At 40.5% G+C, this 12,853-nt stretch overlaps 1 protein-coding gene across 2 annotated transcripts in view; it reads right to left on the reverse strand.

Moving 5' to 3' along the window:
- Nucleotides 1-12,463, reverse strand: part of LOC129719019 (transmembrane protein fend-like) — a 250,597-nt gene extending 238,134 nt beyond the window's left edge. Inside the window, exon 1 of one of the 2 annotated variants that reach the window (XM_055670340.1) lies at nucleotides 11,188-12,463. In XM_055670340.1, coding sequence (XP_055526315.1) covers nucleotides 11,188-11,406 — 219 coding nt within the window. In that variant the 5' untranslated portion in view covers nucleotides 11,407-12,463. The remainder of the gene's footprint in view (nucleotides 1-11,187) is intronic. The other variant, XM_055670330.1, reaches the window with a different exon arrangement.
- Between the last annotated feature and the right edge of the window lie 390 nt (nucleotides 12,464-12,853).

Consider the following 12,853-nt stretch of genomic DNA (forward strand, 5'->3'; position numbering starts at 1 on the left):
GAAAGTTTTATCAATATCGTGAAGGTATTTGCATTCTGGCGAGTTCGACGTTGCTCTTTTGTAGATTCGCTTGGTCTGTGGGTTGCGAGGTCTGGTGTTTCGTGCGGCACACTCCAGACGTTCTACAGAACGATAGACCGCATTTCGATATTATTTTATTGGGAGTACGATGTTATTGAGAAGCAATAAAAAAAGATGAAATTGAAAAAGTGTGTTTACTTTTATGTTGTTTATGGAAAAGTTAGTTTATAGTACACGGACGCAAACATCGATGGGTCCCTTTTTGGGGCATGTAAAAGCTTTGATATGTTGTAGATCAACACGCCACTCTTGCATGTACGCTCACGGGAAGCCAGCCAAAAATGGTTGCAACGTTTTATGGTGTCAACGAGCTAGAAATAATCTATCAGTCAAGCAAACTACTCAACCGAATGATGAAACACATTTCGGATGGCCCACTGATGCCCGAAGAGTTGAGGAAGCCATCAGAGATCTTGGCGGGTTATGGGAAAACGTTCGAAAAAAAAAACAAGAAACAAAAACTGAAAGACGGACAGCTACACAATCTTTTAATCCCCCATTATGGCGTGACTGACTTTCAACCGAGCCTCATTCAACCGAAAGCTTCAGCTCCTCCGGTTTCTGTGTCCATCCACTCGAAGCAAGTTACACACATATTCTCAGACCGTTTGTCATCCATCCGTGCCGCTGCCGCGTCTCCCCTCATACCGCTCTGGGCAGCGATCGGGATAATCAATTAAATCGCGACATAAGAGACAATTACGACTGACTCCAACCGTTGCCGGCACAGCCACGAGGCGGACCGGAGAGAAGACGGAAGATTGGCCGCTAGCAAGAAGCGCGTTCTTCACGCGGCGGCGGCGGCCAATGCGGTGCTGTCACTTATTGTTCTTCTCCATCTGGACCTTTCCTACGTTCTTTTCGTTATTCTAACCGGTGCGGGCGGCGGCGGCAGCAGCAGCACAGATCGTCAAGATGATCGTCGTTTATAGCCCGTAAGATTCTTTCCGGAGATATTTCGAAAGGGATGTCGATGGTGGGCGCAGGTTCCTGGATGCGCGGTATGTTGTTTGCCAGATGAGAAATTCCCAGAAGCGCTAAGTCTGAGAAATTCCGAAGCACCTTCCGAGAGCGAGATTGTGGCTGTGTGTAAAGAGCAGCGGAGATCGGTTTGGGTGGCTGCGATAACTGCTCTAGTGACTTAGTTTCGGGTGCTTAGTTAATTGCTTCGGCCGGCGGGCACACAGAAGCACAGACAGTTGAGTTAACCTTTTTCGGGGTTATGGCTACGCCTTGTGATTGACCTTTTAACCGCATAAAACTGTCTCCGATCCGAATTGTTCTTAGAATTTCGAGCTTGCTGAGTAGCCAGTAGCATTCAACTCATGCTAGTTTAATTATTTTTCTGTTATCAACTTGGTTTTTTTTACGCGGTTGGTTGGACCACGTTGAAAAAATCCGCGTAATTTGAAAAAATCGCGTTAAAAAAACTCTATTCAATAAAAAGATTCGATTAAAAGTAATAGCACGTTAGTAAATATAAACTTGAAAAATTTTACCATTTTGGTAACAAAACAGACAAAATGAGTTCATAGTGCTTCTTAAACGAAGATTCATTGAAGAACAAGCCAACGACTATTTTATATTGATTTTGCCATGTTTTTAAGATTTCGTTTCTTAATCGGAAGTTAATCGCAACGACCCTGACTCGTAATGTTATACAATTATTAATGTATTTTTGTTCCTTTTTCCTGAATCAACTGAAATTGTCTATTACTTGATAAGAACAGCAAATATATTAAAAATATTCATTATTTAGATTGATAAAACAGAAAATCTTATTGTCATGAACCTCTCAGCCGATACCGCGTAAAAATAATCTTCAAAATCGCATTAAAATAATCCGCGTGAAAAAGACCCCAGTGTACTTTTACGAAGCTCTCGTTCATTTACGTATGTCATCAGTTCCGTGTAAATTCACTATTTATATTGTTGATTGCGGGAGAATTTATCTCGCAAGGTGCATGAAAAACGCCGTAGAAGTGCTCGGGTATAACCAATCATGTTGGTGTCTTCTACAAAAAGTGCGCAAATTCAATTTCCGCACTTTTGGTAGAAGATATTTTCGCGATTGGACGTAACCGCGCACTTCTACAAGCGTTTTTCGCGAGAAAATTTGTCGCAATCAAGAATATTGACACGCATAGTATTAATCGAAAAGAAGCTGTAACAACAATGCTGTAAGATCAACTCCTTTGATGCGGCTTTTCGCAACTTGAATTCGACTGCATTTTCTCTGTCATTGTAAGAAGCACATTGCATGGGCATTAATCTGCAAACACTCAAACAACATCGCGAATTAGCAATGCTATTCTTCATTAATAACATTATTTTAAATCATATAGACTTAGCTTTTATACATTTAGATGAATAACAATTATTTCAACTACACATTACACTTTTTACTCACTTCACTATTCAATTCTATCACTTTTCACTTATCACTTGCATATACGTATTTCAACGCTTACTTAGCGCCTTCATCAGTGCTTATTTAAACTGTGTACAGTTCAAATAAGCACTGACGAAGGCGTTAAGTGAGCGTTGAAATACGTACAGGGGGTAGACAAAATGATTGAGACAGGCAAAATTTTGTCAACTTTCAAAAGGTCAGGACTTTACGAAAAATGAATCAATTTTGACGAAACAGATTTCATTTTATTGGAAAACTTTCCTACTTGTCAAATATTATGTGAGGACTTGATGCGGCCAATGGACACCGGAAATGTTCCGGATTTTAGGAGTGTGTGTCAGAATGTTCATTTTTGCAACGCTTAGAACTTTTTATGACAGCTCACGGTGCTCCCACAGACCGTTATTATAAAAAAAAATGCACCAAAGAATCTGAGTATTCCATTCGACTCGTTATGACGTTCAGAATCTCTGGTCAAAATTTCAAAATCATCGTACGGTACATTTTTGAGTAATGCCCTTTTGAAGGTCGTAAAGTACAAAAAAGTGATATAAAAACGACAAAATACTTATTTTAAAGCACGTATTTCAACCACCATTTTATGAAATAACTAAGATTTATGCCCGTTAATGGTTGAATAACTTTTTTATTTTGAATCATAGTTAGATCAAATGTTCGGCAAAAAAAGTGTATTTCTGTTTGGCTAATAATTTTCTAGAAGGTATAAAAAAAGTAGGAAATCCAGGAAAAAAGTTATATTTAATATTATGAATAAAAATTATTATTTGAGTAAACTTTGCATGTCCCTCTTATACGTTTTCCTGAAATCCATCCATGCCCCAGTCTAGTCCCACTCCCTTCCGTCTACATTCAACAAAAAGACAAGAACACGTTGGACCTCGATTTTGGAATTATCATCTGAACCCCACACGAATTCGTCAGGACCGAGAACCCGAGGCCTTCCGTGATATCGTGGCTCAGTGACACACACCATATGGCTACTTGAACACCAACGAACAAAAACATAGAACCAGTTTTGGCCATGATAGAATAAAATTGATAATTGTGAAGAAGTATCTTGAATTACTCCTATTTCGAAGTTTCCAATTGAAGCCAGGGCCGGCGTTTCATGTGGGTAGTATGGGTAGTAGTACCTACTCGGAAAATATCCATGTGGGTACTTACCCACACGGAACTATCGGCCAAAACCAAAAAAAGTACTGTTGCGAGCGACAGATTTTTTGATGGATATCGTTGAGCGAGAGGTTATAAATCTACAGACTTAGGTACAGTTATACTCAGAGAAAAGGATTATTTTTTTAATTGTTTCATATACGATAGAGTTCTAAATTTCATTTACGATAGAGTTCTTAAGTTTTGTTTTCTCGTAAAAATTTCCCATGCCAAATTTGGGCTCAATCGAACTTTGCGAAGAAGAGCCTCAAAGCGGTCAAAGTTAAAGTTCTTTGATCGATGAAAGAAATGTTCGAGCTGGGAGTGTCTCTTGTGCGTTCTGGTGTAGCTCGAGTCTCCCAACGCAAAAGTTTCCATGTCCCTGAAATTAAATTTTTGTTTTAAAAACAAACTTATATAAAACAATATCAGTTCTAAATAGGGTAATCGCTCCATTATTCATCTCAACAGCTAGCTGCACCTATATTCATCTTTTTTCTCTCATTTGTCCAATTTATCGTCAAATTTCTACAAATGTTTAAAAGTAAATCTGTTTGCTTCTCGATTTTGTCAAGTGGTTGAAAGTTTTACGTTGAAAATATGGTAAAATTTGACGATAAATTGATTGAAAAGGCGTGATGAGATGAATATAGGTACTGAGATGAATATAGGAGCGGTTACCCTATTTCATGCATTTCTAAGAGATTTGCTATTAAAAAAATTGATTTCTGAAACTTCAAGAACTACTCTTGTGCATTTTTAGGTTGGTCAAATATGTAAGGCTTTCACGACTCACATAGGAGTATTTCAGTCGAAAACCTGGCCAAAATACGAAAAAAAAATTCAAGTGTTCCTCGTTCTATTAATCCTTTTTGCATTTTCTGATACTTACTACATTGTATGCAGGCCAGCTTGTAACTATCTGAGTTGTTTACTAACGACAGTTACTATCATAAGCTTGGTATTAGCTAAAACCAATGAATAAGTCACAAATTGTTCTGCGAAAAATATAAACTTCCACTCATGTTATTAGAACTTCAAAGTGATTCTTGAACGTAAATTCAATATGGGTGGTAGAAACAAAAGTATGATAAGTCAATTTATGTCGGTAATGTGTTGTATAGGTTGAAAAAACTTCTTCAAAACAAGGTCTTGCCATAAACGTGTCTTTCAGTTTCTTTTGATTAACAACTTTTTTACAAAAAAGGATTTTTGTTTGGGTTCCCAGCAAGTCCCAGCAAAAATTCACCCACCATTGGAAAGATTATGTGTTTCTGAGTAAGTACCAGAAAGAAAATCCGCCCCATACTCACCCATTCGTGATTGCGATCAATGCGAAGTTGGAACGTCCAGATTTCCTGAATATTTTTTTTATTGAATGAGTGCATATATCATGCTTTTGATTGTAAAAATTTGATTAGTTTCTTCAGATTGTGTGATAACTTGCCGAGAAATACCCTATTCGGGTTGATTGCGCAATGCTACAAACATTCAAGTTATAAAAAGTTTCTGTTTCTGGAATAAAAACTTGAAAAAAACATCAAATATTACCACAAAAGACCAAAACAATGATTGGGTGGTCCAAATCTTACAAAAAAAAAAAAAAAAAAAAACAAATGTCCTTCAAGAAGCCCTCGATCTTAAGATATCAACGAAGTCGTTTCAAAAGTTAGTTTAAATAAAATTGACAGTTTCGGTCGGAAGCATCACATTCATTTCGTCCAAACAAAGGATTGATTGCAGTGATCGAAGCAAGAGACGCAAAACGCAAATGCTAAGAGAAAATCCGGAGTGATTTGCGATAAGGGCGCAACTGGCAAGAGATAAACATGGGGAAATATCAGTTTGAAAATTTGGAAGTACATTTTCAAATCGTGATTTCAAGGAAGTGACTAACATCAACATCAATACCAAAAATCGACGTACAATAAACCTGTCTTATAGTTTCCTAACAATACTACAATTTTTTACTGTTGCCTGTTTACGAAATATTTTGCAAATGAGCCCGTTGATTCAAAACAATGTAAAGGGCCTAGTTCCAAAGTATCTTTTGTTTTGGATAAACTGTTCTGTCGCCCTTCACTAAAAACTTAATTTACATTATTTTATCGATTTATACAAAAGGAAGGATTCTTTCCATGAATTTTGGAAGTCTTTTCGAAACCAATAGTGTAATAAAACGATCTGTTTACATTTTGTTAGTTGCGCCCTAATCGCGAATCACTCCGTAAATGTACCATTGGATGAGTTGAGTTAAGCAGTTCCATGACTCAATGATTTACTGGGAGCACTGCGGTTTCCAACATATCCATATCAGACGATCCTTTTGAAGCTAGTGATTTAAATGACGCTTTAAAAGTATCAGAATCTATTATTGGCAAAAAGGTATTTACCAGAACAAGCTCTTACTATATTTGTACTTTTTTAGAATTTCAGAGTAATAGCAGAGGAAAGTTGATATATTACTGCTAGGTGATTAAACTTAACGAAAACTTGTTAATAATAAGTTTTTATGTCTAAATATAAAGCTCAATAGAGATAAGACCACTTTAAGACACATTTGCTGCCTGAAAACTCATTTTTTCAATTCTGGCCAGGTTTTTGTTCTACGTACTCCTATGTGCGACTGTAAGTGAAACACTCTCAAAAGTTCGATCAGGCTCAAATTTTCGATGGAAACTTTTTCGAGAAGACAAAATTGTTGACTCCTAACGTTAGCATTGAAAAAAGTGCTCAAAACAAGCCGATTTTTCATGAGTTTACCTTTACACGCACTGACGAAACTACCCATGAAGCATCAATCATAGTAACCCATGAGTCAGCAGAAAAAAATGATTCAAACTCTAACCATGATGGCGAAAACAGTGAAGCTACTTCGTTCAGAAGTGTGCGCGATCAAAGAACGTTACCCCGTCGCGTCGAAAACAGACATCGTACGGAAAAGGGACGCCGGTTACGCTTGTTCCGTTATCTGCAACATCTTGGCACTGCTGGACTACAATCAGAGCATCGAAAGAAAGACCGGTTCCGGACGGTCGACGACCCTGAGCGACAAGAAGCTCCAAAGAATGCTGAAGAGGAAAACCGAGGGGGAAGTGGCCACATCGCTGCGTACGCTTGATCGGGAGGTCGGTTCAACCGGCCAAACAGTGGAAAAGTACCTGGCGAAAATGGACATCAGAAAGCGGAAGTCCCGTCCATTGGTTTCGGAGTTGCTCGATGGTCGAGTCGATTTTTCCGGCGAATCGCGACGTGATGATGGTGGTCCACGCCGAGACCTATCTCACCCTGGATGACAACAACTTGCAGGGCACTCCATATTTTACTTTTCCCACGAAGGAAGTGACCTCCGAGATGAAATTCAATTCACACACCAAGTTCCCAAAGAAGGTGCTTCTGTGGCTGACAATCAGCGAGAAGCTCCGTACTGGCCGTGAACGGGGAAATTTATAGAACGAAGTGCCTGTCGGAAGTTGCGTCGTTTATCAAAAAAATACCGTAGGAGCGAAGACGCGGTGCTCTGGCCCGATCTGGTGTCACTACTCGAAGCAATCGTTGGAGGAGATAGAGCAGCTGAAAATCGATGCGGTACCCAGGTCGGCCAACCCACCCAACGTTCCCCAGCTGCATCCCATCCAGAGTTTCTGGACAAACCAGAAGCGCGAGACAACCTCAACAATCTTGACGCGAAAATTGAGGAGGAATTGATAAATAGAACGAAGAAAGAACTGAAAAACATGCCTACACGCATATCCACCATGGCGAATGTTCCGGTAAACTCTCGGAAAGCCACTCACAAGGGCATGGATTTACTTTTGCAAATGAGCCTATATAATGGGAAATTGAAGGAAAACATGACTACTGAACGAAATTCGAAAATCTAATTTCTCTTAAACATTCCATTGGCACCCTATTGTTGATGCACTGTCGACTTTTCGTAAACTTTTGTTCAGGTATCAGAAGGTCACCCCCCCCCCCCCCCCCGGCTAAGCCTTTGTCACCCATGAACCTTCCCTATTCCTTACTACCCACTCGGGAAAATAATGTGACGCCGGCCCTGAGTGTATGACGGGCGTCCTAGGAGGGGCGTGAAAATTCTTTTCGGAGACATGAATGCTCAGGTACGACGAGAGCAATGAGTATAAAAGAGAGGTGAGGAGGAAACTTACTAACACTTGCACGCGCCCCTCTGCACAGAGTTGATGCCAAATAGTGACGTAGCTATTTGGATTTACCATTGAGTTACTTTAGTTGTTTACATTTGAAGCATTTACTAATATTAGAAAAACGCACTCTCCTCCTCACCTCTCTTTTATGCTCATTGCGACGAGAGGTAATGTACAGACCGGTGCATACTGTTTCCAAAGCTGCAAAAACGTGATCGAAATTATTTCAACCCAAAAAACTTGATTTTAGAGCGACAGTGTCTTCAGTAAAGCTGTTCCATTAATTATTCTCCATGTTATGGAAGTTACATTTTTATGATCAATCCACTTAACTGTGAAAAGAGAAATTTACTTTTCTCAGTTTTTAATAAAAATTCATCGTGTTCGGCAAAGTTATAGTACATTTCATAAGAAACAATTTTGCCAAAGACACCATACTTCTATCTGCCCATTTAAATGAACTTATGTGGAGCTTTCTACAGATTGCCCCTTTAAATCAGTTTCTTCGATAAAACTTTTAGTGGTGATTTTCTACAATTTTTCAATGTTCTATAATATTGTTTGCTACAACAAAACAAACAATTTTTTCGAAGGAAGTTTATTTTTATCTCACATATTTTTATAGTTATTGACGATTTCTACTTAAATAATGCACTAATTTACACGCATTACTATACACTCAAAAAAAAAAAGTTCGGAGCCATTCAGCAAAGTTATTTTGTTAATTATTCTTCATTTTATGAAAGTTAGAATTTTGTGATTAATCTACCCAAAAGAGAGAAACAAATTTTATTTTTCTGATTTTTGCAAATAAAAATCCACTTTGCTGAGTAAAGTTTTAGCACATGTTATAAGTAGAAACTTTGTCGAAGACACCATATTTCTATCTGCTAATATGAATGAACTATTGTGAAGTTTCCTTTAGAATGTCCCTTAAAATCATTTCTTCATATAACTTTTTATAGTGATTTTCTTAAATTTTTTAATGTTTTACAATATTTTTTAGTATAATAAAACACACGAGTTCACCGAAGAAAGCTTATTTTTATCTCTTATAATTATTCAGTTATTGAAGATTTCTATTAAAATAGTGCACCCATTTACTTACAGATATAAACACAGGAGACAGCGAAAGACAAATGCCTATATCTGGATTGAATGATGTTTCAGTTATACTTTAATATAGAAAGATCTGCAGATATTTGCAGATTTTGAAGATATCTGTTAGTAAATTATGCATTGTTTTAATAAAGATCGTCAATAACCAGAGAAATATGTGAGATAAAAATAAACTTTCTTCGCAGAAATTGTTTGTTTTACTTTAGCAAACAACATTACAGAACATTGAAAAATTGTACAAAATCACTGCAAAAAGTTATATTGAAAAAACTGAGCAGCAATCTGTAGGAAACTCCACATAAGTCCATTTAAATAGGCAGATTGAAGTATGATGTCTTTGGCAAAGTTGTTTCTTATGAAATGTACTACAACATTGCCGAATTTTTATATGCAAAACTAAAAAAAGAAAATTTCGCTTTTCACTGTTAAGTGGATTGATCATAAAAATGTAACATTCCATGGAGAATAATTAATGGAACAACTTTACTGAAGACACTGTCGCTCTAAAATCAAGTTTTTTGGGTCAAAACAATTCCGATCACGTTTTTGCAGCTTTGGAAACAGTGTGCGGTGGTTGAGCTGAACGGCCTTCACGTCGTATTGAACAACAACAGGCACCTTCTTCGCTGGCAGAGATATCCACAAAGCTACCTAGAGATCACCCGTTAAACGTTCAGAGAACCAAATCGACCACTTTCTAATCGACTGGAGACTCTTTTCCGACATAATCAACGTACACACAAACATTCGCAAACGTTCGCAGTGCAAACATAGATTTGGGCTACTATCTAGTAGCAGTATGCATGAGTTCAAAAGTTTCAACTGTGTATAGCACGCGTCAAAGTCGTACGCCGTAGCCCGACCTCGAACAACTACGGGATCCCATTGTTATCTAGGCATACACGCAGCAGGGGAAAGCATTACTACCGGAAGAGTAGCTTGGCGTAGACTCTCTTGGACATGGCGGGAGGGACATACGATCCGCCATAAGTAGCACGGCTATTGTACCAGCTACCCCTAATTGAAAAAATGACGAAGAATGCAGCACAAGAGCGCGGAACACCCAGAATTAAGTCATTCGAAGGAAAGCGCGCAAGCTTCCAAGAGATTGAGGAGGAAATCGGCAGAAATCAGAGGAACAACAAAGATGTTGGCAATCACCACGTACCAAGCGAGCTTCCAAAAGAACTGTGGTGAAGCACTGGTTAGAGCGCTGAACTGAATAATAACGGCACTAGTAGAGAGATAAAAAGACACATTATGGCCGAAAGTCGCACTTAATTTGGACTGCGGAAAACGCTTCGTTCGATTAAAATTCGTCGCTCCACAAAGTTGACCAACTGCAAAACAGTTGTTAGACCGGCAGCCCGCTACGGCTACGAAACATGGATCTTGCTAGTGGAGGACCAGCGTGGCCTTGGGGTTTTCGAACGGAAGTTGCTGCGTACGATCTACGGCGGGTTGCAGATAGTAGGTGTGACATGGAGACGACTAATATATCACGAGATGCATAAGTTGCTGAGGGAACCCACTGCAGTCCAAATAGAAGGCTACTAGGCATGTCGTGAGGATGTCGGGCCAAAGCTTAGTCAAAATGGTTCTGGATAACGACCCAATAATAACGTGGCGTCGTTGTACGCAACGTTCACGGAGAACAAGCAAGTGGAGGGTGATCTTCGAAGCCTACGCAGTCTGTAAATATGACGTAGAGTACAATGAAATTAGCTCTTAGAGGCCACACAGGACCTCGACTGATTGGTAAGGTAATATAAGGGAGTCGTGTCTGCTCAACTGAGAACAAAAGGTATAGGTCGACTGTCAAGTATTTGGGGTATTTAAGAAGTCTCAAGGGTTTTGAATCAGCCGAAAGCGTCTAACTAAGTAGTGTTTTTGTGGCTTAGAATATAATATTGGTTTAATCCATGGTCCAATGACGTTCGATGATCCATAACACATGACGATTTCTGTGGGATTATATCATTCAGATAATGTCGAATTCGGTTTTGCGACGGTACTACACCTTCCTAGACTACACTTTGCAGCTTAAAAACGAACAGCCAAATGCATTCGACACAAGTGAAAAAAGTTTGTAATAGTAGCGATTATAGGACTAACATTCCTTTCAACATACTGGATTCCTGCACAAGGGCCATTCTTTAAACGCCTAGGAGGTTCATTACATCATTATATGGACGTTTGTTTACTCTTAACATGCATCATACTAATTCACATTACCTTTTCCAAGCAAGCCTCCTGACACGACCTCACCGCAGCAGCGCGTTCGGTTGCCGTCGGTGGCTGTTCTCCGTTCGATGCCGGCACTGTCCTATCCGCTTGCTGAACGATATTTCGCTTCGATTCCGTCGGCAGGCTGGCATGAGCTGTCGCTGCGATCAGGGCTGTCAGTAAACAAACCATCAATCGCACTGACAGTGCGCTTTCGACTGGCGCCATCTCGATGACCCACGTGGATTACGGCTCTCGAGGACTTCAGAATGCGCGCGCGATATTGATCTTAATCGCTGAGAATTTCACTCCTTCCGCGCAGCGATACGGTCTTCGATGTAGGTAAAAGCACACACACCCGCGTACAGGAAAACCCCCCAAACGAACACTCTGTCTCGAGAGTAAACAGCACGCGAAACCTGAGACCGTGAAAAATAATAATATCCACGAATAAACTATACACTCTCCGCTCACATCACACACAAAAATATTTCAAACTTCTTAATTATATAATTGCATCATTTTTCATGCTCCTTCTTTTTCTTTTTTTCCCGCGTTTGCGAACGGGCGCTTCCTTCCAGATCGCCGCTCGATTCTCTTTCCAGATCACTTTATTTATCTTTTTTGCTTGTGCATTCGTTTCAGCTCCTCCGCCACGACAATACCGCGTGAGAGAGAGGCAGATAGCAGGAGACGAGAGGGAGAAGGGAGCGGGAGAGAGAGACCGAGAGGACAAGCGAGCGATCGACGGGGCCACGAAACCACTGAGACAGGTCTCGATAATTTATTAATTCATGAAACGATGCAACGTGCGCGAGGGTGGAAGCTCCGGCTCTGGCGACGCGGATGGGGCAACTTTGACTTTCCAGCCACGAGAACCGACGGAACTTCTGCTGCAAACCGATCCTCGACCGCTGTTTTGCGCTTCGCTGTTGCGTCGGCGAGGGCACGAGTTTCGGTCCGGGCTGCCTCGCGGGGCTCTATTGTACGGATTACGGAATGTAATCTAATGTTTACAACGGTCTGTCAAACTCGGGGGGCTGGGTAGGCTTCCGTTCTTCCGGTCCCCGTTGGGTGTTTAAAAACTCAAATGCAGTCCTTCGTCTAATCACGCGAAAGGCGTTTTTTGTTATCACTAGAACAACCCGTATTGTGCAGCAAAACGCAAAAAGAAAACTAGAACTCGAACAATTCGCGAAACCGCCCCGTTTCTCGCGTCCGATTGAGAAAACCTTTCGGTGCAAACTGAGAATTTTGTTCCTTTTTCGCAGGTTCTGCGACTCTGCCAACCAAAACGGAGAAGGCTCCCCGTAGCAGCAGCAGCAGCATCGACGGCAGGCCAGTACGGCATATAGATAGAGCTGAGCCCAGCCTGTTGGCAGCATCAACATCAGCATAATGCCAGCCACGACGGTAGGATCCGGAGCGCGACGCACGGCGGTCGATTCAGCTCGACGGGTTTTCCCGGGGAAGAGCGTTGTGCAGAGTGTCGCGAGAGCTGGGCGGACGGGAGGGTTTGCTGCTCTTTGCGAGAGGGAGAGTTGAGAGTACGGGAAATCGCTCCGAACAGAAATTTGACGCGAGAAGTCACCACAAAGCAAAAGAAGTAGTAAACAGAGAGGGTGGTCTTTGCTGATGGAGTTTCACGCTCTCGCTCTCGTATGGTAGAAGAAGT

Source organism: Wyeomyia smithii, chromosome 1, assembly GCF_029784165.1.
Source record: "Wyeomyia smithii strain HCP4-BCI-WySm-NY-G18 chromosome 1, ASM2978416v1, whole genome shotgun sequence".
Taxonomy (NCBI): Eukaryota; Metazoa; Arthropoda; class Insecta; order Diptera; family Culicidae; genus Wyeomyia; species Wyeomyia smithii.